This window comes from Macrobrachium nipponense, chromosome 31, assembly GCF_015104395.2.
Source record: "Macrobrachium nipponense isolate FS-2020 chromosome 31, ASM1510439v2, whole genome shotgun sequence".
Taxonomy (NCBI): Eukaryota; Metazoa; Arthropoda; class Malacostraca; order Decapoda; family Palaemonidae; genus Macrobrachium; species Macrobrachium nipponense.
In genome coordinates this window covers 28237863-28264681 of record NC_061093.1, presented here as the reverse complement: position 1 = coordinate 28264681, position 26819 = coordinate 28237863, and the positions used below count along the sequence as shown (strand labels likewise).

General features: G+C 42.6%; 2 protein-coding genes across 3 annotated transcripts in view; one reads left to right on the top strand and one right to left on the bottom strand.

Moving 5' to 3' along the window:
- The window catches only part of LOC135206733 (cohesin subunit SA-2-like), a 307211-nt gene extending 283010 nt beyond the window's left edge, over window positions 1-24201 (top strand). Inside the window, exons 24-26 of one of the 2 annotated variants that reach the window (XM_064238201.1) lie at window positions 2162-2213; window positions 17947-18163; window positions 24064-24201. In XM_064238201.1, the coding sequence (XP_064094271.1) occupies window positions 2162-2213; window positions 17947-18101 (207 nt within the window). In that variant the 3' untranslated portion in view covers window positions 18102-18163; window positions 24064-24201. The remainder of the gene's footprint in view (window positions 1-2161; window positions 2214-17946; window positions 18164-24063) is intronic. The other variant, XM_064238204.1, reaches the window with a different exon arrangement.
- A 47-nt stretch (window positions 24202-24248) lies between these two features.
- LOC135206735 (peptidyl-prolyl cis-trans isomerase NIMA-interacting 4-like) overlaps window positions 24249-26819 on the bottom strand; it is a 101930-nt gene continuing 99359 nt past the window's right edge. Inside the window, exon 4 of the mRNA XM_064238207.1 lies at window positions 24249-24437. The gene's annotated coding sequence lies outside the window, so the exon portion shown is untranslated. The remainder of the gene's footprint in view (window positions 24438-26819) is intronic.

The following is a 26819-nucleotide window of genomic DNA, read 5'->3' as shown; positions in this document are numbered from 1 at the left end:
TTGGTCCTCCGCTCCATCTACCCTCTATAGGGCGGAAATTGCTGGATTTCTTGCTTTCCTTGTGAGTTAGTAAAATCTCATTGCTAGCCGTTATCCACAATAAAGGGATACATGAAGTATGCTCTCGGTCTGTATTCTAGGAAAGGAACAGGAGGATTTAGATCTGGGCAAATAAAAACAAAGATCTTCCACCGATCTCAATAAGATCTTTTGAGACCTTCAAAGTCTAAAGGAACCAGTACCTCCGAACTGGAAACTTGGAACGTAGCCCTCCAAAAATCAAATATTTTCTGTCCTTCGGATAGATTCGAGCCTCCGGTATCTGGCATCATTTAAGAGAAACATAACTAAGGAAATAAATGACCTATTTCTTTTATCTTTCTTTAGCTGACGGCCAAAAAGAATTAAAAAAAGAATTCGTTAGTTAACAAAGCTCTGCAGGATTAAAGTAGGGATTCAATGGGGAAGGCTCCGGCTATTTATGCTCGGTTTAAGGACCCCTTTGATTTCTTAGCGGAAAAGAAATACGAAAAACGAATCAATTCCACGAATCCATGGCCGCTAGGTCATTCGAAAGTGTCAAAAGGAATAATGTCGAGTCCTCGTAAGGCAGAGAAGCAGGAGAGGTCTCTATGAATGGTTAGAGCTCTATGAAGGTTCTATCTTCAGAGGCGGAATCCGCCGTCAGTTGGGTAGGCTACTAGACAAGGTCCCTTTGGGGTGCGCGGTAAAAAGTAGATTAAAAGACCCCACAAGACTGAATGTCCTCCAAGAATGCTCTAAGCTGTTCTTGTTTTGTTTAAGAAACGTCATTACGGTGACGCTCATTAAAGGTCTGTTCCTGACGAACAATTACAACTACCTGAGAGTAAAGAAGCTGCATGAAGTAAGGAGCGGGGCGGGGGGGTTGGTGGTGGTTTTTTTTTGGTGACGTCTCTCTCGTTTTATAAGAATATGTCGCGTTAAAACATTATAGATACGACATATTGGAGATGCAACTCAGTATTTGCATCTCATTACTTGAAAGACGTGCGTGTGACGTATGAGAAGTGCTTTTCTCTAGGTCCTATCGTATCGGCAGATACGATTCTGGGTACGGGAGCCGACACAATCCTTAAATGTATATACTGTTTCTTCTGTTTGGAGATGGTCGAGAATCTCTTCGAACAATGGAGGATTCAGGCTCGCACGGGCGGCCGTCTATGTTGTTCATAGAGAATTCTCGTAATATCCAATTAGTTGAGTAAAATTTTTTTTTTGAAAAAATTATGTATGTGTGCGTAGTGGTTTTTGAGTTTACGGTTGTTGTGACGAGTTCGGGGATAACTCGTAACAATCCTTAGTTCTAACATATGGTTAGGATCAGGTGGTCGGTTCGGGATTGGTTGTGTGCTCCTTCATAAGGTGTATTGTCATATAAGTGGATCAGCACCATTGACAAAGTCCTTTTAGGCTCTGCTGAGTAAGTGGGTAAGACCCCATCGGCAGACCCACAAGAACTCTTGGCCATAGATCACATATCTCGCTAAAGTTTCTTGAGGTGATGCAGACTACTGGGCAAACACCCACGAAGTCTACCACCTATCAGGTAGGAACCAAGGTTTTATTTATACCTACAACATATGTTGTTTACCTGTCTATTCCATATAGTAGCTGTCTCTTACCCTCCACCGAAGGGTGCCAATCAGCTATGTATATATCTGACAGGTAAGTTGATTGTATGAAAATGATATTGTTATGTTACAATAAAGTTTCATACATACTTACCTGGCAGATATATACAATTAAAGGCCCACCCAGCCTCCCCGCAGGAGACAGGTGGAAGAGAGAAAATATGATAGAAAACGGGGATGGTTCCTAGTCCTGCCGCCCAGGGCAGGCCGGTAGATCACCTGACCTACCTGTAGCGAGTGGCGCGAAATTTGAATTTCTGTCGGGGACGACGGAGTCTTAGCTATGTATATATCTGCCAGGTAAGTATGTATGAAACTTTATTGTAACATAACAATATCATTTTTAATTCACATGTTCTTTAAGTATATACGTATACTGATTAATTATTTGTTTATTATTTTATAGATTTTATTCATTCACAGTATTTTCAGTATTTGAGACTTGTTATGAATAGACCAGTTCTAAGTGAATTTTTAAACTATTACAGGATATTGTCCCTCGCAGATCGCACAGGCCATCTAACAGTCATAGATTGAAAGGTAACCCATTTTAGTCTTTATTGTATAGTATAACTGACACATTCACACTAATAGAGCCTTAGGGGTAACAAGACTGGACAGAACAATTGTAGGGTATGTTAGCCTCTAGCTGATGGTAGTGTTTGTCAAACATTACCAGATATTGCAGGTTGATTGCAGATGCACCAAGTCAATAAAACATGTAGGACTGATAGGAACAACAGCATTATTACACTGTTGAATAAATACAGTCCCTTAAGCATATATGTATTTTTTAAATACACCCATAAATAAACTGACCACTTTTTAAAATGATATTAATTGCTATGCATGATTCCTTTTTCAGTGTAGTATGTACCTTTGTATGTGTCAGAATTTGCATTTTCTGCTGTTGTTACTATACTCAGTTTTTCCATCTGTCCATCCGCCTGTGGTTTTTGCGCATGGTAACACTGCATCCCATGTTTTAAATAATATCCTATTTCGAATATTAATGGTATAATTCGCATACAGTAAATTATTAACACTTTCCAGTTGCAAATGCACACCCAGATATCCTTTTATTTACCTAAAAATTCCACATAGCGTAAGTGTTTAAAGCCCGGGACGTAGTGTTACCATACGTTACCACCACAGGCGGATGGACAGATGAAAAAAACAGAGTATGTATAGTTATAATTGAATAATACGATGTTGCAGAATTCTGGACCTTATTTTGTGGATTCTATCTGGGACTGTCATTTCTCACTATGTCTGGCACTAGTTTATTATTCTTTCCATGATTATAGACCACCTAATGTTGGTAGGCAGGAGGAACACTTCTTGGTTCAGGGGTCTTTCCAATTACTTCTGTGTTCCTCATTGTTGTATTCCTTGTGGTACTAGTATGGTGAGCCTTTCTCACACGATTTTTTATGGTTCCTTCTTGAGCATGACAGTTTCATTGTGGTTATACCAACAAAAGAGCTGGGACATCCACAGACTTGGCATTTGAGTCAGTATACCATGTTTAGTCTTTTTAAAGGGATTTCTGAATGGTGAGCTGGGTTGTTTTATATTACCAGGTTTTTTATCCATCTTTTTTTTTATAATATATGAGGTACAGCTGCATTTTAATGTTGGTGGTGGAGAATTTATTGGTGATAATGGCACATTCATCTTCTAGATATTCAAGATGCATCCTGGCCTTTTAATATGTTTACTACTACTCTTTGGATCTGGTTGTGGCTGTTCACTGTTTTTGTACCACTGATCCAGTGCCATACATATTTATTTATTAACTTGCTTATTAGATTCTGTTTTTTATAAGTATTTGGGAAATGCAGTTCAGTTTTTGGGGGGTTTCTTGCCACTTGTTTATTAATCTGCATGTTCCAACATCCATTTTTTTAAAAGCATTTGGGAATGCAGTTTAGTTTTCGGGGTGTCTTGTCGAGAAGAGTGTGTTAAAGCTGTTAAAGGCTGTACTAGTTGGTCTTTTTAACCCTTAATGGACGGATTGATCCTGTAGGTAAACAATATTAAATGCCATCGATTTGGAAAAAAATCAGGCAGGAAAGAGGTGGGCATCTCAGGACTTCAGCTCTGCTTGTAACTTCAAGGGGGGAATGTTTTATGTCTCTCACATGACGTCTTTTTGTAAATTTGCTCGTAAATATACCAAGGGGTTGCTGTTGGTTTTTGTTCTTGTCTTGTATGGTAGTATGTCAATTATGAATGAATTTTGCAAAGGAATATTAGAAAAAACATGTAAAGGTAAAAAAAAGTTACTGAATCTTCATTCTCATTAAATTTATGTAAAAAATGTTCAACAAATGTGCTAAGAATTTGTTACTGATTTTATTTATTATCTGTTTTGATATTGTGAGCAGTAATTATAATTTTACAAATAAAATAAAATTATTTATTAGAAAAACACACACAAGTTGATAAAATTTACAATTGTCTTGTAAAATCACAAGGGGTTGTAAAGAGTCATTTGTTCATATATGAAAAACCCTCAGTCTTAACATTAGGATAAATAACTTAGTGCCAGCTGGAAACTGGTAAAGTTAAAAAATTGTGTACACAAGGGAGTATTAGCATCTGTGCTTGGTCACAAGTCATGTGGAGTCACGTCCCCTCTAACTCGTGACCCTGATAGTTATTTTCTTCGGACCTTTTAAAGCGGGTTTAATTTGCCCCTTTTGTTTTGAATCTGTTTCGTTTGGAATTTCCAGGCGATATTACGAACATGGAGCCTTCTTATGCTTCAAGAAGATTTCTTGAATAACACAGGAAGCAGATAAACGCCTCGATATCTTTGACTTTTTTAACGCCAGAGTACACAAAGCCGCACCCAACGTGTTACGGAGTGATAAGGGTAGTTACATTTGACAACATCTTCAAGGGTTGCATGAGAGAGAGAGAGAGAGAGAGAGAGAGCATCATTAGGTTGAGAGTTTAAGTGTTTTTGTAGGTTATAGGCGCAGAAACTGTTCAGATCCAGTTACCTCACCACCTGTACTGTTAGATATTTCACATAAACCATATGGCTCGCCTAAGGATTCATAGCTTGGATGTATCAGGAAGTGCTTTGGGAGGTAATTTTGACTAATGGTGCTCCTTTCCCTGTGTAGAGAGGTGCATCACCATCTTTTTTTTGTTCCAGATACGGAGGCAGAGTTGGTGGGGGTGTGCGATCAGCGTTAGGCCTATCAGGAGTACCAACCCTAGAAGGGCAGTTGGTTTGCTATATGATGTCGCGCTTCCCCCCAGGGTCCCTCGCTATGGATGTCCCTTCTACCCTGATCTGCACTGAATGGCGGTCTAATACTTTGACATCTGTAGAGGAGCAGATAATACAACACTTCAGCCTTTTGATTTAAGGTTGCCATGCAGCCTTGCGCTTCTTGTCAAGTGCTGACGTCACATTCAGGATGCTCAGTGACGTCATAAACATGGCACTTGCCATGACATCACAGCTGCTGCCTGCACATAGACATGCTTCCATTCTTGCTTCTTTGATGTACAAGAGTACTGTACAACTACACTTTCTGATTCAGTGACACGCACGTTTTGAGAGAAATTGCAAGCGTCAGGATAAATAACAAACATACTAGTGGAAAAGACGCTAGTCTTTCCTCCGTCTCCTTCTGCTTGGGCATCAACAAACTTCGGTGACGTTAACGCCAGTGCATTCTCCAATCAGTCGTTGGAGAATAGGGACTTCGTGGTTGATCCTCATGCCAAGAGGAGAAGATGAGTTTCTTCTTCATCTTCGAGCCAGGACTGTTACATCCCTATTATAAGAAAGCACAAGAAGTAGTTGTAATTGTTGAACAAGTGACTGATGGGAGCTTGGTCTAGTGCGGCTGTGAAGAGTTGGAGAATGCACGAATCAGGGACTTTGTGACTGATCCAAATGCCAAGAGGAGAAGAATAGTTTCTTCTCCATCTTTGAGCCAGGACTGTCACATCCCTATTATAAGAAAGCACAAGAAGTAGTTGTAAATGTCGAACAAGTGACTGATGGAAGCTTGGTACGCTCATATCAGGGACTTCATGACTGATCCTCGTGCCAAGAGGAGGAGCATAATTTCTTCTTCATCTTCGAGCCAGGACTGTCACATCCTTGTAAAAAGTAACAATGCCACAGCATTTTGGGTCTTTGTCGTGGCCGCAAGTTTTTTCAACAACCTCACGCTTTCCATCAAGCGAGAAGACGTCATAGCCAAACCACTATCAAAATGGTGGCGGTCATGACGTCACGACAACCCACTGCTGACAGCATCTTGTCTTTCCCTCCAAAGAAGAAAGCTCTAGCAGTAGTTATTAGCTCAGTCTACTCTAGATGGTTGATGCATAGGTTGTGAGAACCATGACGGCTGTAGAGCTATGACGAATGTAAGAACCAGGACGGCTGTAAGAACTATGACAGCCATGAGAACTATAACGACTGTAAGAACTATGATGGCCATGAGAACTATGGAGGCCATGAGAATTATAACGAACATAAGAATTATGACAGCTGTGAGGTCTATGAAGGTCGTAATGATGGGTGTAAGGACGTGACTGTGAAAATGGTGACTGCTGTAGAAAGTGTTCATAAGAACTATGGCGAGTGGTTATCATGAGAATGAGAACGGTCTTAGTATTTAGCCTATAGTTTTACGATGCATGCAATGCTTGATGGCGCCATAAGGCCCACGCAATAGTTAATGAGATGTGGCATGTTATTTACGTTCGAAGGGCAGTGAAGGTGCATCAGCCAGATTCACCTGCTGTTTACCAACGTTTGTGCCCATCACAACCAGTCAATGGATTCATCCAGTAATCACATACAGTCTCCATTGTGGGAATTAACAGACTTTGGGTTGACCCAAAACGTCAAACCTGTACAGGTAAGAATTCCCTTGTATTTATCATTTTTGTACAGTCTGGTTTGTTCCTATAAGAATATTGACCAAACACTTCTACTCTTAGACAAGTAGTTATAGTTAGTCAATAGGTGGTTCCTTTACAGTGAAGTACTGGGGAACCATTCCTCTCAACGATAACTCACGAAACACATTTCAGCTTCTGATCACACAAGGCTGTTTTAGTTGGGAGTAGAATTGGTTTCTATAGGTATCCATAAACTAAGATTATTTATACACAAACAAACCTTCGGTCTTAACAATAGGATAATAATTTCTAGCTCCTAGCTGGATCCAGTTAAAAAAAAACAGATGAAAGCAAGGAATCTTGTAATATCTTGCAACGCTTGCGTAGATCGGGTGAAGGATGGTTGAAGACCATTCACCTACGATCACACATCAGTCTTTCTTTGACCGCCTGGGCGAGAGTTGTGTTTACCTCTCTTGGCCTATACCTGGTTCATTGCCCGTTTCGCTTGTGTTTAGTGTGTGTGTGTGTGTGTGTGTTTGGCAGATATTATGGTTTCTTCTGCTCCTTCTCGGCCTTGTCAACGTGTGTGCCCCGGAATTCCAGGTTTTCTGTGTTCTTGTTTTTGGCTTCGGCAGCGGCTAACCCCCACATCGTACAGTAGGTGCTGTTCTAATTTTTGTGCTAACGAATCCTGGCACGGAATGCCGGGCATGGCCTTAAGAGTAGTGGAAGTCGTTTTATAGCAAGAGAGAACATCGGAGGGTTTCGACTCTTCCTTCATGGGAAGGTTTTTCGCCCCTTCCTGATGCTTTCTCCTGCAGTATTCAACCCCATAGTAGAGTTGTTCTTGTGTCTCCTTCCTTTTCTTCCATTGATTCGTCACTGGAAGTATCGGGAGGCCACCAGGCTGATGTTTGTAATGTCGCCCCTTCTTCTTCGGGAATTAATTTGATTCCTGGGAAGGGGGAGGCTTTCTTTGATCATTCTCATTTCTTCCAGAGTCGGAGGCATCCAAGATGGCAGCGATTGGAAGATGTTCGGGCTAGGGGGTACCCCGTCCTGGAGGGTTGCTTGCGCACTTTTTGGAGCGATTGGAAGATGTTCGGGCTAGGGGGTACCCCGTCCTGGAGGGTGCTTGTTGCGCACTTTTTGGAGGCTTGCTACCCCCCCCCCCCCCCCTCTTCCTCAGGTTGGCCAGGCCATCACCCCTTCTCCCAGCCTCGTCTTCGTGGGTAGTCGAGGTCAGCCATTATGTATTGCTCTGCCAGTGACTGTTGCCACTTCTTCGAGTCTGAGGGAAACTGTGGCGTCAGCCCCATTGACGACATCACGGGATCCCGTCAGCCCCATTGATGACATCACGGGATCCATCGTTGCGTATTCCTGTGCCAGTGGCGTCTGATTCACCACTTGTGACGTCACTTCCATCGATGACGTCACTCCCAGTCATCATCTGAGCACTGCCTCTCTCAGTTGTGACGTCATCACTGCCGCCCAGTTCGCTACTTCTCCCTTCCATGTCATTGGAGCCTTCTCTTGCAGATCAGTCTGAGGTTATATGCCAGGCAGTGCTTAAGGGTGGACTCTGTTTTGGATGTTAAGTTGGCTGCCTTGTCGGTTGGGAGCATTGGAATGAAATGCGTTGCTTCATCCCCGCCTCCTTCTTCTCCCTCTTCCCCCTCTACGCCCCGTCGGCGTATCAAGTATTGAAAGGCTAAGGACTCTTTCTTCGCCTACGAGAATGTTGGTGTTTCAGAGAGTATTAGTGGCTTCGTCCTCTGCATCGAATCGCGGGCGTGTTGCAACTTCCCCCGTCCATGCACGTCTCGAGTGTGTTGCAACCTCCCCCGTCCATGCACATTGCGAGCGTGTTGCAACCTCCCCTGAGAGTGTTAGTGTATCTTCCCTTGTGTAATCTGCAGTGGCTGCTTCGTCCTCTGCATCGAATCGCAGACGTGTTGCAACTTCCCCCGTCCGTGCACGTCTCGAGTGTGTTGCAACCTCCCTGTCCATGCATATTGCAAGCGTGTTGCAACCTCCCCTGTCCGTGCACATGATGTAAATGCTCCTTTTTCTCCAAGGCCTATTTGTCGCCGTAAGGATCTCAAGGCGCCTGTTAATAAGTCAAAGGTGGTGAGCGTGAAGTTGCCGCAGCAGGAATGTTTGCCTGCCCCTCTCACTGATGCTTCTAAGTGTTCGATTCTTGGGGATTCTCCTTCGATCTCGAGTGTTCGGGATTCCTCTCCAACTCACGTTCGTAAGTCAGCCACGCCGGTGACCATTCACGGACATGTTATTGAATCATCTGTTGGAGGAGAACGTAGTGGTGTTCCTAGTGTTATAGTGGGTTCGTCTTGGGAGCTGACGCGTGGACCCAGCCCAGACAGGTTAGTTGGTGTTTCGGACTGTTTGGCCGCAGATCCTACGTTAATTTTGATGAAGGTGCCTTAGAGGAGCCTACACATCCTTCTCATTGTTGGTCTCCGTTGCCGGAGTATGAGGAGGGAGACACGCGGGAGTTTTTGTCTTCCTTTTCGGAAGTTGTTGATCTCATTCGTGGGTTCAACAGTTTGGAAAGTAGGACTCAGGCTCGGTCATCTTCCCTCCTTGCTTGGAAACCTTGGTGGGAGCTATGCAGGATCCCAAATATTCTCTCCAGCTTCCCTTTCGGGGCACGTTTAGTCGGTATGCATAAGGTTAACGCCTCTGTTTCGGACTGGGACGCTCTAGGGGCTCTTCCAAGCTACGACTTCCCCCTCTCACGAGGCTAGGAAGTACCATGCTACGAACTCTACTTTTTTGATGTCGTGCCATCTTAACCTAGACGTCATTAGCCTGAAGCCGGGATTGACTTTGGAGCAGGTGTGGTCGATGGCTCCATCCTTGTTTCCGCAGGATGCCTCAGCATTGGAATCTATGGCAGCCTCTGTGTTGCTCACGGTTTCTTGGCTGGACTTCTGGTCTATGGTCATTGCCAAGATAGCTTCTGACAGGTCCACAGAAGGGTTGGTGACTGCATCCTCTCTTGCCAATCTGATGCAGTCTAGAGGCAAGGCATTTTTGTATATGGCTCACCTCAGTGTTAATTTATGGGCTAACCTTCTGCTGATTAGAATGCGATAGGCCAGCGTCGGGCTGACACTATAAAGACAGACTGGTGCACCTGGCCGTGTCTAAGTTGGAGTCTCGTCCTCAAAGATATCCGGCTCCTCCTCCTCCCCCTGTCCAGCAGTAGTCAAGAAGATTGTTGCCTGGTAGGCCGTCGAGGAATTCAAGTTTGGCAGGGCCTTCCCGTTCGACTCAGCCTTGGTCAGAGGATCAACGTCCCTTTCGCTCTCGTTCCTTTAGGCCAAGAACGGGCCCAAGGGCAGAGGTAATGGGGCCCTTGGTAGGTTAGGCGCCTCTCCCTCTCCTGTGCTACAGAGGGGGATGCCTAGCAGGCCATTGTGCCAAGTGGCAAAGTTATGGGGTGGAGAAGTGGGTGGTAGATACCCTTAGGGTGGGGTACCTACTGCCATTCGATTTCTCTCCCCCTCTGTCGGACAAACCGCAGCTCAAGAAAGCATATCCTCCAGATTCTCTGTAGTTCTTGGCTCTTCGTGAGGAGGTGCAGAAGATGCTGGACAAGGTTGCAATAGAGGAAGTGGTGCGTCCGTCTCGGGGTTTTACAGTCACATTGTCTTGGTGCACAAGGCATTGGGAGGATGGAGACCTGTGATCGACTTATCCACCTTGAATCACTTCATCAGGAAGACACGGTTCAAGATGGAGACCCTGCGTTCGGTGTTAGCAGCCGTGGGGGAAGGCGACTTCATGCTGTCGATAGACTTAAGGGATGCGTACTTCCAAATCCCTGTTCATCCAACTTTCAGGAAATTCTTCGCTTCTCTCTTGGGAACAAGGTCTTCAAGTTCAAAGTCTTATGCTTCAGGCTGACAACAGCCCCTCAAGTGTTCACAAGGGTCTTCTCTCATGTCAAGTTGGGCCCATGCTCTGGGGATCTGTTTGCTGAGGTATATACCTTGATGATTACTTGGTCTTGGCAGTTTCCAGGGAAAAGCTGCTGCAGGACAAGGATCGTCTACTTCGGTTCTGTCTGGGACTGGGCATCGTAGTCAACCAGGAAATGTCGAACCTCGTACCCAGTCAAAGGATTCTCTACTTGGGCATGGTCATCGATACGACAGTAGCAAAAGTTTTCCCGTTGGATCAGATATTGGAGAAGTTGCGAGTGGTGGTGCGCAACTACCTGTTGGAACCACATCAGTCAGTTCATCAGTGGCAGGTTCTTCTGGGAGTGTTGTCATCCCTGAAGAAGCTGGTCCCTCATGGGCATCATCTTCTTCAGTCTCTGCAATGGAAACTGGGAGAATTCTGGTCTCCAGCATGGGACTCGCCCCTGTTAATGTTTCCTCTGTCTCTGGAAATGAGAGAGAGAAGACCTTCGTTGGTGGTTGGACAACCAGAATCTTTCGAAGGGTGTTCCTCTGCGTTCTCTTCCACCGGACTTCCTTCTGTTCTCAGATGCCTCCCTCGCAGGTTGGGCGACCTTATGTAGACGACCTCATTGCTTCAGGCGTTTGGAGGACAAGCAGCAACATATCAACGTCTTGGAGTTGAAGGCAGCCTTCCTGGGTCTGAAGAAGTTTTGGAAGAAGGTAGAATGTCATTGTCATTTTCGTTTCGGACAACAACATGGTGGTAGCCTGTGTGAACAAACAGGGAGGCGTGGTTTCTCCTCAACTTCACACCTTGACCGTCGAGGTTCACCAGTGGGCGATCAGCAGTTAGGTACAGCTTTCAGCCAGGTATATCCCAGGCAAACTGAATGTGGTTGTAGACAAACTCAGTTGTCGGGATCAGATCCTAGGCACTGAGTGGTCGCTTCATCAAGTGGTAGCAGACAAGCTTTTCCAGGTTTTGGGTAGACCCATGTTGGACCTTTTTGCGACTCGCTTCAACAGGAAGCTGGAGATATTCTGTTCAATGGTCCCAGATCCTTTAGCAATGGCAGAGGAGGCATTCCAACATCCCTGGGACAACCTGGAGGTGTATGCCTTCCCTCTGTTTTGTTTGATCCATCAAGTTCTGAACAGGCTAATGAGTTCACAGGGTCTCAGGATGATTTTGGTAGCCCTCTGTGGCCTCAAGCAGAGTGGTTCCCAGATCTGCTGTAGTTGTTGTCAGAGGTTCCGAGGGAGATTTCCCCCTTGGCGACATCTCCTTTGTCAGCCCCATGCGGAAATGTTCCACCAGTCAGTAGAATCCCTGTCTTTTCACGGTTGGAGGCTTTCAAGTTTCTCCTCCAAGCGAAAGGCTTTTCTCAGAAGGACAGCAGGGCATATGTCCAGCAGTCTCAGAAAGTCGACCTCCGCGGTTTCCAAGGCAATAAGCGAGCTACTGTGATTGGTGTTGTAACAGGGTTTTTCTCCACTCGCAACCTCTATTCAGTTAATAGCAGACTTTTAACCTTCCTCAGAGACGGGAAACGTTTGTCCATTTCTGCCATTAGAGGCTACAGGACGGCCCTGAGTTTGGTGTTACGCCTTAAATGTATCGACATCTCTTCCTAGGAACTTTCCATGCTAGTTAAGGGATTTGAGCAGTCAAGTTCTCCTAGAGAGCTCAAGCCTCAGACGTGGGATGTTTCCTTGGTTTTCAAGAGCTTCACTAAGAGTCCATATGAACCATTGTGTCGCTCATCTGACAGGAACTTGATGCTCAAGGCAGTTTTCCTTCTGGCCTTGGCATCTTCCAAGAGGGTAGGAGAGCTCCACGATCTGAGCTATGAGGTGAAGCATGCCAGGGGTTGGGGCTCGTTGTCCTTCGAATTTGTCCCAGAATTTGTGGCCAAGACCCAAAATCCCTCTGTGCATGATGACAGGTTCACTTCGTTTTCAATTCCATCACTGAATGACTTGTGGGTGGTGATGCTCAAGAGTGTTTGTTGTGCCCTGTCCGGGCCCTGCGTTGCTATCTTAAAAGGACTTGGCACCTTGGACCAGGCTGCCACAGACTTATTGTTACCACAGGCCGTACAAGAAAGAGGTGTCTAGGAATACTTTCTCTTTTTGGATATGGGAAGCCATCAGACAGGCATACTTGTCTCTTGATGATTCCACCACCACGTCTGTGCAGGCTAGAGCGCATGACGTTAAGGGTATTGGTCCCTCTGGCTTTCAAAAAGAACTTGGCTGTACACAAAGGGCTGAGTGCTGGTACTTGGTTATGCCAGTCCACGTTCGCATCTTTCTATCTTAAGGATGTTGCCCACAGATCTGTAGACACGTTTTCCCTGGGTACTGTGGTGACTGCCCAACAGGTTGTGTACTCATAGTTGCCCCTAACAGGGCACTTTTGTATCTTTCCTAAGATGATTGTGTGGATGAGAGAATGAGTGAGTTGGCTGGTCTCCTTTCTCTAGTACCTTTACTTCTTCCTTCGGGCGTGTTAAGGAATAGACACGTCATTCGCTGGACTGGTCTGATACAATGAGTAAGGTAGTCATACTGATAGTGTGGTCACTTATTATGCAAATGTCAAACCCTCTATTCGGTAGCATATGCTCCACTCCTAGACAAGGAGGAGGTGAGAGTAGTGCAAACCCTGGAGTGTTGGTTTGCTAGTAGACAGTCAAAATTTCTCTTTGGATCCCTAAACAATGGTTCTCCCATATATCATTGTACATCACTCAGGGTCTGAGTGGTTAGAAATCAATTTATCTAGCTTCTCAATGGAGGTCAGTCCCTCTCCAGAAGTCATTTCTTCTGGAAGCTGGACTGGTGGGTAGACCCCCAGCTGGTCTAGGATGTCTTGTACCTCCCTCCAAGTATGAGTCTAACCTATTGTTAAGACCAAAGATTTGTTCGCGTATGAACAAATGACATATTATACTGCCCGCCTCTAGCCGCCCCTCTGTTTGTTAAGACATCCTGAGTTGGGAAAGACCGATGCGTGATTGTAGGTGAATGGTCTTTGACCATCCTTCACCCGATTTATGCAAGCGTTGCCAGATATCACAAGATTCCTTGCTTTCATCTGTTTTTTTTTTTAACCGGATCCAGCTAGGCACTAGAAATTATCATCCTATTGTTAAGACCTCAGGTTTGTAGCTATGAAAAATACAAATTGTCTTAGAAAATTTGTAATTTCAAACCTACTCATTGTGTGAGATACTGGAGTATAGACAATGAAGAAAACTTCAAGGCGAAAGAAGGTGGAACGTCTTTCTTTCACCATTTTAGGTAGCCAAGCCTAAGTAGTACACTCGTAACCTAGGATTCTATAGCCCAGCTAATCCAGTCATACCTTTTAGCCTAACAAGTGGTTAAATTCGTAGCCTACCCCAGCTAGTCCAAATCTGCCTCTACTATCTTAATTTAATCTGAGTGGTAGTTCTTAGCTTAGCCTGGCCGAACTAACTAGTTCGAGCATACATGTACCAACTAAGCCTAGCAAATGGTTGAGGTCTTAGTTTTCGAACCTGCATTTACTATCTTAGTTTAGTCTGAGTGGTATAGTTCTTAGTTAGCTTAGCCTAATGCCTTGGTTAACTAGTTCAGACCTGCATGTCTCCACCTGGCCTAACAATGGGTGGACGACTTAGCATGGCCTTGCTACTTGAACCTGCCTTTACTATCTTAGCTTGGTCTGATTAGTAAAGTTCTTAGCTTAGCTGAGCATAGACTAGTATCTAGGCTACCTATTTGGAACACATTTACCACCTCAGCCCAGCAGGTGGCTGTGGTTTTAGCCTAGCCTATCTAGTTTGAACTTTCTTTGACCACTTTACCTTAATCTAAGTGGTTTAGTTTTTAGAATAGGCTAGTCTATCCTAGCCTAGACTAGTTAGCATTTCTGGGTTCAGCCCGTGTTGCTTCGTGAAATGTCCTTTTAGCTCACATTTCTAAGGTAAATATCACTAACATTACCAGAGAAAAAACTAAAATGGAATGTCAGAGTATTCTGACTTGCTCACCTTATATAAAAAAGGTGTCGGTATGGTTTCAGGGGCGAGTGAAACCACTACCACGGGTCTCTTACCATTTAGATCTATCCTTCTACAAAATCCCCCTACTAGAGAGGGCCGATACATGGCCTACACCAGCAACTACTACTACTAGCGCTCCCGATGCCATCACGAGCGCCTCTAGCGGTCATCCTTTCCGTTAGCACCATCTTGCATCCACATGTTTTTTCTTGCTGTTTTTGTGCTTGCTTTTTTTAGATTAACACCCATCATGGAACTCAAGCCATTGCCGCAGCTAAGTTAAGTATTGCTAAAGTGTTTCACATAATTTTAGCCAGCCAGGGTCCGTTTAACCGTTTTTATTTACGTTTTAACGGCGCCCTCCTCAGCATGGCTACAGAGTCGTCCCAGGCGGCTCGCTCCACGTGTTCCCTTATTTCATGCTTCTTCGGTCCCCCATACCGTGGTAGCTTGAACCTAGCAGTATGTATTCACATTTTATGTGTTGTGCAAGATTTACTCAGTGCTATATTCTCATTATACACGGGGTTTCTAGTTCGATTGAGCTTATAGCCTACGTCACCCTTAGCTCAGTGTTCATGCATGCATGTTCCTTTGTTTAGGTTGTTAGGCTTTCTTAGGACATCTGTCCTTTCTTTTAGTCCTGCCACCCTGGCCGCCGCCCTCCATATCTACGTATCGGCAGAAGCCAGCTCCCGAGTTGCTCGGCGCCCTCCCTTCTGGGACGGTTAGCCTAGCTTCTCCAGGACGTTGCTTTCTTTCTATCTGCCTTTCTATTTTCTACTCCCCGTGTTATTTTAGGCTTTGTATGCATGCTCAAGACGGTTGGAGGTAGCCTAGGCTACCTCAGACCGCCTGGCCTGTCTTACCGCGTGGCCCTGCCACGTTCACGATGAGCCAGGCAATCGCCATGAGCCACCCGGCTACTGTCCCCACGCTTCCTCCCCCCCTCCAGGGGGGAGAGTACCACTCGCTCACGTTGTCATAGCAACCATCCGAGCTCCCTCCCTTCTTCCCCCTCCCAAGGGGGGGATACGGGAGTTAGCAGGGGACTGTCCGTGGCTGACTCAGCTCCTACCGCTCTCACCCCTCGGTTCCAGGGGGCTCCCTTGTGCGTTCAGGCTTGGCTGGCCACCCGGCTCGACAGCGCTCGGATCTCCTCGGGTTCTGTTCAGCTCTCTCTCTCTCACCCCGAGTCACCATCCCTCCCCACCATGCCGACGGCGGGCTCCGCTGACTCCGCCAGTCATTAGGGATGGTGACTGAGAGAAGCTCCGCCGCATGCACCTTTTTTATATTGCCTTGATTCGATTATTGTTTGTGTTATTTATTGTTCTGTTTCACTAGCTGACGGATCTCCTGCTCACCACCCGGGTTATTCGCCGGCCTGCAAGTTTTTATTACGGCGGAGCTACGCTCCTCCGACTAGTCTTTATTAGCCTCCTCATGCTCCCCCCCGCGGTCCTCGTACTTCTCGCTCCGGCGTATAGCCAGGTATCTAGTTCGGTGCAACTCCTTATTCCGTAACACCGAATTGTACTGAGACTAGTATACCAGCTATATCGGACACCCACCATTTGCCAGGAGAGCAGGAAGAGGCTAATCCCTATGTGAGTTACTCCGGTATCCTCCGGTGTTACAATATATCACTCTCTGGACTTGATCCAGTTACTCAGTGTCGATACTCATGTATCTGTTCACTTACAGGCCACCCATTGCCAGGAATCGGGATGCAATGCCGTCCTACAGGACCCCTGTGGGCACGAGGTCTGCCGTACCCATGCTGTCTGCGCTATCCGCTACGGGGACATAGTGGTCTGGCACCACGAGAGTTGCTCCATCTGCTATGATCTTGTAGTTCAGGTTACCTTTGGTGTAAGTATACTCCGGAGAGCGGGCGCTATATATTTTGGCCTATGAATACAGTTCTAATAAGTGATATATAATATGATATAAGCATATAGTTTTATTTCCATAGCTTAGTGTTTATACTAACCTTCTCTTACAGGCTGCTCAAGCCGTCAGGGACGCCGCGTCAGCCACCTTAAGAGCCTGGGTTGGCAGATTCGGTTGGCAGATTCGGTTGACTTCCCCGGTGGGAAGTCAACCTGCTACGTCGACCCGGCAGCAGCGGCCCCGTATATCTCCACTGTCCAACATCAGGTGGCCCAAGCCTTGGCAGACCCGGGGAACTCTGAAATTGTTGAAGATGTGGCGACTCTCAATCAGGACCGAGAGCCCATGGCGGTAGGTGACGCAGAAAGTTTGTTAGATGAGGCAGGTTTGTTGGGGGCTCAAGGGCTTCCCTTGGGCCCTTCTGGATCGATTTCTCCTATCCCTTCTTCCTCTTCCTTTCAAGGCTTTTCAGAGAGTGAACTGTCAGTTAGGCCGAAGTCCACTCAAGCTATCCCTAAGGTTAAGGGAAAGCGTGAACCCAAGACCCTGGAGAAGACACTGCCTAAGAAGTCAGCGCCTTCTACCTCTCATAAGTCTCCGGCTCACCATCCCGGAGCAGAGAAGACGAGAGCATCCTCTCACTCTAAAGGGTCCAAAGGCAAGTCCTTGAGGGACAAAGCTCAGCTCCCATCTAACCCTGAGCCTTCAACCTCCACGGGGACTCGACCTAAGACTCCCAGCGGAATCAGGGAACCTAGTCGCCTTGATACCGACGCATTCACTGCTAATATCATGCAGCAAATGGGAAGCTTTGTCGGAAACTTAGTCCAAGACAAGTTTCAAGAGATGCTGTCTCAGATCTCAACTTCCTTCGAGGAGTCAGGCCAGTCGATCCGAAACATTTTGGAAAGGCTGGCCAACCAGGAGAACCTGATGGCAGGTCTCCGAGAGAACCCGTTGGCAGTTCTTCCACAGCCCGGCACGGTGGCTCAAGCCATGCTGGACTACAACACCCTCCATCCTTATACGGCGAGCAATCCTTGGAGGATCTCGTCTTATGCCCCCTTTAAGGACGGGATGCTAACGCTGGCGGACTGTGGTACTCGAAGGATTGAGGACTTAGAGTTCCACCCAGTTTCCAGCTGGTGTTAACTTATTTATCCTAATGTTAAGACCTCAGGTTTGTTAGTTATGTAAAATATAAATTTATTAAAAATTTGTCATTTTCAACTTGTGGAAGGTAGAGAAAAGGTAGGCAAATGATCTGGCCTTAAAAATTTAACCATGTTGAGCAGTCAGGAGCAGATTCAGAATCGGTTTCTAACATCATTCATAAACTGTGCTGATGTCGAGTATTAATCCAGGTGATACTTGATTAAAATGATTTCAGTTAATATTTAAACTGTTTACACACAAACTCACAACACTACATTAATTATAACTATTTAAAATTGTGCACAAGTCTTTGTATAATGATTACTTATTATTTATTTTCCACAGCCCAGAAAAGTCAGAGTATCCTCAGCAAGTCTCCTGAATTTGAAAGTTGTCATGAAATGTCAATAGATATAGATGTCTCATTAGCTTCAGATGAACAAGATGCTGATTTATCATCATTCTCAACAAAAAAGAGGCACTTGCCACTGACGAGCTGAAATGAGTGAATAAAGGGCTTAAATCTATCTTAATCAAGACAAATGAATCAGAAGTCTTAGAGGTTTGTTTGAACATTTCCATTCCGATTTTAAGATTGGCTTTATTCAAGTGGTTGCTGGGAATACTTAATATGGCAGAGGTTTTAGTTTTTATCTTGTTACCCAAAAACATCTTGTTACCCAAAAACCCATTAATGGTAAGGTAAAAAGAAAAAAAAAAAGACGAACTTTATTAATATTTTCAATGTACTTTAGTTTGTGATGTTCTCTTAAATTGTGGGGTATTTTTACTATTACAGTACTACTTCCTTCTATACTATTACGTTTTGTTGATTGCCACTTATAAATTTTCTGGTAAGAGATAGATTACCTAAGCCTTTAAATAGCTTAAGTATGAGATCAGGTCTAATTCTAAGATCATAACACTGTGTACTATTAGTATTATTAAATAGTTTGACAAAACCACTGAGCTAACTTATTTAGCTTTCACGGAGCTACAACAAATACATGTACTTACTACCTACCCTCTCTTCTGGCAAGCTTAGAATGTTCAGTTGTTATGCAAAGAAGACAAAGATTTGGAGAAAGCTGGCCCTTTTTTGTTTTTGCCTTTTAATTCCAATTTCATTGTGCTGATTAGTGTAAATCACTGTTAATGAGTTTTATTTCTGGTGACAGTTTATTAAGTTATACAGGTTGCACACTACACTAAATACTATGTAAACACTTTCATCCTTCTTGTGATGGTTAAAAGGCCCACAATTGTAGAGAATATTTATAATAATAATAATAATAATAAAAAAAAAAAAAAAAAAACTGGATCCTTCTGCTTCTTTTGGAATAAAATAAAAATTTGAAAAAACTTTACTAGCGGTTACTAGATCAATGCAACCATTCAATATGTTACATTATATTGTAGATGAATTGCTAAACTCATGAACAGATATTGGTAACAGCTGATTTCAAATCCATAGTCATCTTTGAAGAGGTAGATGGTCATTAGGATGTTGATAGCTATACATTTGTCTATTGATCACTGGAAATACCAAGTCCTCTTTGGTCAGCATTAGTGCCCACATTAGGAATGAAACTACAGTAATATATGCAGTTTTGTCAACGTGAAATGTGATTTCTGGTATGACTTACTGTATTGTCCTCTTCATAAAAATCTCTGGTATTACTGAAGACCTCAAAATATGGATTAAGGCTCCTTGCACCACTCTCCTTACAATAATATTAGGTGTCTTATATTATAGACTATGGTGGGCGGTCTCTGACCAGCTATCACCTCGTACGTGCAAGAGTTGCCAGATCTCATAGATTCCTTGCTATACAATCTTTGATTGTTTTTTAACCGGTTATCCAGCTGGCGTTAAGATTTATCCTATTGTTAAGATCGAAGGCTTGTTAGCTGTGAAAAACACAAACTGATTAAAAATTTGTCATTTTTCCAATCTAGTGGGATAGGCTGTTCAGCGTTTCTACAAACAAAGTGGATGATAGTCATACCATTGCATTTGCTTTTCTGGATTCACAAAAATTTCATTGGAACCCAACTAATTTGCATCTGTGATTTTTTCAGATCTGCAAAAAAATTTTTCTCTCTTCCTTTCTTGTAGTTATTGTTGTACCATCGTTATAGGACTTCTGTGACATGAAGTTTAGCTGGATTACTACCTTCCTGACAATGACAAAGAAAATGTCAGTCCTTAAGTTTACAGTACCATTAGTTACTTGGTTTTAAGAGTGGCAAAAAAAAAGTAGCTGCCAATGAATTAGTATAATGGTATCATTATACTGTACTGTAAATTTGCTAGAGTGGCAAGTACCCATTAGGCAAACTGTAGTATTCTGTTTTTACATCAATCATTTCTTTCTTTTTGTACTGATAATGTGTTAGGTTAATTTTTAAATGAAATTAAAGTGCTTTGGGAGCATGATTTGGGCTGTATTCAAGGTTTAAACTCAACCAGAAATAAGCATTTATTTGCATTTTTAGCGACTTGCACAGTACCAAAAATTTGCAATCCTTCCTAAGCCATGACAGATTCTGAAACCTAACCTTGTGAATGTTCAAAATTGTTAATGTATACTAGGTAATTTTATCTTTTAAGTTTGACAAAGCTGCAAATACTCCTATGGTTTCTCATCATTCATGCACAAGCTTAGATTGAAGTTGATTTGCAGCAGAATCCTGATGTAGACACCAATGCTGAATAAGGTGGGTCTACTTCTTATACATGATAAGAAATTTGAAACAATCAATACCCAAATAAACATCCACTGCTTCAGGGATTGTCAAAGATTTGTAAATGAAGAGGCTGGGTGGGAAACGTGGGACAGCTCTTATTTTCATAAATACATCTGTATATAGTATAAATAACGCTCTTTTAACAAAACACAAATAAGATATTACAAATAAAATATAAAGTGAAACTTATTTGAGCTGCCAAATGAAGAAAGCATTTGCACCGAGTTTGAACTTCTTTAATGATTAAGTATAGACGGCCACACTATATAATTTATAGTGATGTTCCAAAATCTCCATCAGTTGTTGTATGTACTGCCATATCACTTAGCAAAATAAATAAATTCTCCCCACTGCATTATGTCTATTTTCAGTGTAGGACTGTGAGCTATGAATTTAACCATTAAAATGATCTAAAATATGGTATCAAAGAAAAACATCATTTTCAGCAACTATTCATGAATACTCTAGTGACAATCAAAACTATTTCCAAAAAAATTCTTTTGTACAACCAATTAAGATTTTATTCCACTAATTCAGCATATGAACCTTTTGTAATATTGAAATATGCTGTATCCATGTCCATTGGAGCATAATGGGAAATGGAGATGCCAATACTACTCTACAGCAAACAAAGCTGCAACTATTATGACCACATCAAAGCAACCATTCCTGATATTGACTGGTATGTGGATTTGTGATTCCTGATATTGACTGTTAAGTGGAATAGTGAATCACAGATTGCATCAGTAGCATACGTAACCCAGTCCATATGTGCAGAGAATGCAGGTCAGTGCTTGAGTGTCTAAACATTTTATGTGATTGTCTACCATCAACCAACAGTGATTAATAATTTTTGGAAATAATATTTTGCCAGAATTTTTATGTAATTTTTAAATTACCCAGTCACAGTATTGAATTTTTTAAGAACTCGTGGGGCAATTGTGTGTGAATTAAGTCTCTCAGTGGTCTGGTTAAATTGATAACAATTACATGGCCAAGAAGATACCATAATTTTTTCACAAATGCAATAACACTAGAAAACTCTGGTGTTGAATTGAACCTTTTAAGAGAAATGACAAACCATTTAGAATAAACTGCATAAATAGTTCACAGTGGGTGGTGTAATATGCGAAGATCTGATTGCAAATAGTACCAATTTTTATTAAACTTTCGCTGTAATCAGGCAAACACTTCATCTCAGAGTAACATGAGTTTGTTATAGTTATGTTCTATTGGCATTTTGGGGATATGAACACTACACCTTTCCTATATGAAGTATTATTCCACACATGCGCTGGACAGGCCTTGTATTGAATAAAAAAGTGATACCCAGGAGGAGATGGGGAGAGGGGATGCCCATTCCCAGCTAGCTGAAATGACTAATTGCCCTTTTGGTAGAGCTATATGTTTCAGATATTTCTTGCACAGAGTATTTTTACTTGGTTGTTTCCTTAGCTTGAAACTTGCGATTTATCAATCCTAAGTGCTTCCTTCTGTTAATTTTTGTGCCAGGAAGGGCTAGTGTTATGTTTTTTCCATTGTTTTTGTGATTTTTGTTGGTTCTTCTTGATGAAGTGCAGAAAAGACCACTTACGGGGTTAGTTTGAAGTCGACCTTGTACTAAAGAGCTTTTGCTGGGATTGTAGCAGATGATAATGAAGGGTCCATCAGCAGGTGTGTCATTCTCAGACTGATGTGCTAATAATTTCAAGTTTTAGGTGTCTGTGAGACACTCGCAGTTTCCTGAGGTTATGACTTATGATTAAGTTGGTCTTGGCTTTATGGACTACTGCATTGTAATTTTTTTTTTTTTTTTGTCAGTTGCTCTAGTCTTTGGTGAGCTTTCTTCAGTGGTTGTGATTCAGTCTGCAGTCCCTGATTAGACCAGCCCTGTGAGGCGAGGCAAGTAGGACCAACAAAAGGAATGGTAGAAGAGCCATTGGTGCTCCTCTTCTCTGTATTTGTCTTCTATTGGTGTCTACCTTTATCTTGACCCCGCTCTCTTTCTCCGTACAGGTGGACATCAAGATTGGGAAAGTTTACTCCTTGTGTAAGAAGTCTTGATAGGCTTTTGCACAATCTTCCTTGGGAGAGGGTGGAGGTAAATGTTCACCAGCAGTGATCGGCTGTTCCCAGGTAGGGTAGTCACCATGGTGCTTGCCTGCCTAGATTTGGGGTCTGCTCTCAGTTTATCTTCAGTGGGCTCTTGGTCTGACATCGAGTCAAGCCTCTTCAGAGGTGCACCGAGAAGAGTTTGTGAGACTCGCTTTGTGAGGGTTTGCAAAGCCAATAGTGCTTTAGTTGCGCATCTGGTCATCAGATTGGGTTTTACCACTGGCAATGAGGTATTTTGCTCTTACAATTCATCCATGGTTGGATGATCATGGTAGACAGGTGAGCAGAGCAACTCTCCTTACTGTGACTCCTCAGGGTCTCAGAGAGAGAGGTTTGCATGACAATTCAGTGTGGGGTTCACACAGCCCATTTTGCAAGTCGTACACACCTAGTCTGTAGATCAGTTTTATGCTGGCAGCATGGAAGGTTCTTCTTCAGCAGGTGAACCTGCATTGCTTCTGTGCTCTTAAATGGTCACCCTCACCAGAGCTTGTGTGGTCTGAGCAACCCTTCTTTAGGGTGAGTTTTTTTTTAACTCTTCCACCTCTTGAGAGAGTGGGTAGCCATTTGGTGGATAACAGAGTTTGAGGAGCAAGGCTTGTTGGTATCCTTTCTTGGTTTTACCGAGTACCTTACAAAAGGGGGTGGTGATTTTGTGGGAAACGCGGTCTGACAGTAACTTCACTGCAGCTCATATCTTCTCCAATGAGAGGCCTTGTTTAGTATGGAGTTTGGAATGTGGGGTCCTCCGATGGTTAAGGGAGGAGCAGCATGGCCTTCATCATGAGAAAAATATCCTAGGGAGGCAACTACAACTTTATTCCCACCCTTGGTCTTGTAAAAGGAGCTGACCGTAGGGTATGATCCAGAGGTGCTCTCTGGGCTTGTTGCATACTTGCAGTTATTGTTTGGTGTTTGGAGAAGGTTAATGTCCTGCTGTAAGGATCAGGTATTGCCTTTGACTTCGGTGGATCTTGCAAACATCTTCAATGTTTTCACTCCTTTCCATGACAAAGGCAGTGGCCAACCATTGGTTGCCTCATGCTTCTTTGCAGGAGAAGAGTTTTCCTAAGTGATTCCAGCCCATAACATGAGAAGCAGGGATAGAGGGAAACACCACCTTGCCCTCTGGGTTGGTGCCTGGAAAGTCCCAGTGCCTTCATTCAACAATATAACACACTTGCTTTGCTTGCAACATTGCTCAGCCCACCTGCAGGTGCTACCTTCCTCTTAAGTAGTAAGTCTCCATATATAAGTCATAGTGTTTGTATCCCAATAGGCTTAAATGTAATAATTTTAAAGAAATATATATATTTTTCCAAAGTATACACCAGCCTTCCATATTAGATATATCCCAGTGTTTTTCCCCCCTGAATATTACCTGAAAGGACAGTGGGTAACATTGGTTGGGTGAGAATGAGTACCACCCTAGTTTAGTCAGTACATGGCTTGTCCAGTGCATGCACAGAAGGATACCCCAAATATGAAAGGCTATGATATGTATACCTGAGAAAAATACAAATTACTTTAAAAATTTAGAATTTTGTTTTTATTCATAATAGTTTTAATTTTCTTTTTTAATGATTTTTTTTTCAGGGTGGTGATTCAACATATTCCTAATTTGTCTATCCTAGAAGAATTATCAGACATACACATCGTTACCTTGGTTTTATTCTGTAGAAATTCCCAGAATTATAGTATTTTATTAACAAGAAGCACTGTGTATTACATGATGTCAAGTAGAGAATTTTAAGTTTGAAAGGATATATGGATTTGAAATGTAAGGTTACAGTACTTTATTGTTAATTAAGAATCATGTTGAATTTATAGGTCACAAAATTATCTTGCATCTGTTTGGATGAGTGGCACTAGTTTTTTCTTTTTCAAATTAATTGTTTTTAAGAGATCTTCATATCCAGGACTGCATTTGTCATACATGAAATATGTACCAGTACCTTAATAAGAACAACCTGAAAAATGAAAAAAATTTTGTAGTGCATAAATTAATTTTGTAAAAAAAGTATTTAAATTTTGAAAATAAAAAGAATTATATAATATTAGTTTTTAAAATTACCTTCACATTTTAACAATATTGTCAGTATAGCAAATTTTTTTTTTATAAATATTGTATTCATTTTGAATGCTTAACTAACTTATAAATGCCAATATCAGTCAGGTTTGGCTGATATACACAGTATTATCTTTTAGAGGAGCATATGTCGCCAACACTTGTGGGATTTTGGATGAAGGGAAGGAGTGACTCCCTGGAATACATTGCGTATATGGTCTACTAAAACATACTACGTATGTTTTAGTAGATAACCAGTCCCTGGTTATCAGCAGGGGTTCCGTTCCCGGGGATGTGCCAATAAGGAAAACTGCCATTAACCGAAACTCAGTGATTTATGGTGCCATAAGCAACCTTAAGGCGCACTATGAGCATCCTTATGGACTGATAACCGGAACTCGTCCCGTTATGCTGATTTTATGGCCCTAGACAAGCCCCATAAAACCGGATCGCCGATAACCGGGGACTGCCTGTACCAGGTGTTTTAGCTGAAAAAGTGGCAGAAGCCCTGTATGACATCATCAATCTAAGATGGCCACCATTGTGTAGATACTCTTTAGATTATCTTCTATAACTTGTTTTAGAGTTAACCTATGAAATATTGTCACCAATAATAACTTGTTCAATATGAAAAAATAGCAACGTAAAAGTGTAAGCTTTATTTTCATAAATCCTACAGTTTGCTAGCTAATAACCAATTTATGTAATTTTTCTGCCATATATATCCTACTTCTCATTGCATTTCCAGTAGTAACTGACATCAAATGTGATTGAAAAATACGTATACAGTGTTCCCCCCGTATTCGCGGGGGATGCGTACCAGATCCCCCCGTGAATAGTTAGAATCCGCGAATGTTTGGAACTCCTATAAAAGCGCTAAAAACAGCCTATTTTGTTAGTTAAAACTTAAGAAAAACCACTAAAAATTTTCATACTTGGTTTTTTTAATGGTTTTATCACAAAAAGTGCATTTTATGATGAAATTGATCACAAAAACCAGGAATTTGTGGATATTTCTCATAGAAAAATACCGTGAATGCGCGATTTTTCCGCGAATAATGCGGGGAAACTTTCCCGAGAGAAATCCGCGAATGTGTGAGTCCGCGAATCCGGAGAACGCGAATACGGGGGGTCCACTGTAATTGATTTTCCCAGCAAAATCATGAGGAAGCAGAGAAAACAGACCAATACAGGGCAGGAATCACATGAGAACGAAATAGTTTACTATGCATAGTAAGGAAAGGATTTCTTTGACAGTTGAAATGAACATCAAAGGACAATCATAACATTGTACAAAAATAAATTTTCAATTTGTTCTCCAATTGGAAAAATAATTTGATGCGAATATGGTCAGTGTGTTTAGTTTTGAAGTACTTGAGAAAAGTAATGTTTGAACTATGATGTACATTGAAATCGCTTTCTTCATTAATTCTTTTCATGATGTCAAAGCATCCACATATTGAAAGTGTTCTAAAAAGTAGACCTACCATCATCAGCTAACCAAGCAAACCCTTCACAGACTTTACTTATAAACATCTTATGTCAGCCAAAAAAGAAAAAAAAACCTCCTTGGTGATTCTAAGGAACTTTGAAAAAGTATTAGACTGTGTGCAAAAAAGAGCAGACTGAAATGATCTGCAATATGTGAATATTAGGTGTCATTTAGGGACTAAAACACCTGAAGAACTGAAAGATGGAAATACATCATGGCATTCAGATTGCTACAAAAAGTACAGGCAGTACCCGGTTATCGGCAATCCGGTTTTATGGCGTTTGTTTAGCACCATAAACTTGGCAAGTTATGGCACCATATCGGGGCGAGTTCCGGTTATCAGCACCATAAGGCGCCAATAATAAGTTATGGCACCATAACATATACCTAAGAGAGGCGCCATAAGAGTCCTTATGGCGCCGATAAATAGCAGTTTTCACTTATTGGCACACCCCCGCCAATAACTGGGGACTGGCTGTACTCGCAAAGCTACAATGCTAACATGGATTGAAGTAAAAGGATGTATGAAGAGCAAGTTTGAACCATCATCTTCATCCTCTAGCCAAGCAGATGTCGATAGAAACTACACAAGATCACATACACCGAAGCATAATGGAAGTAAGAGCATTTTTTGCAAAGAAGAAACACAAAGAAATAACTTATACACGATTGCAACTGATTCAGCAGGAATTCACTGTAAAGAAGTTGATTTATCTAGCAATGAAATATTAAAAATTCGTTTGAGTGATTGCACTGATCCAGAAAATCCCTCATGCAAGGGACATTGCATAT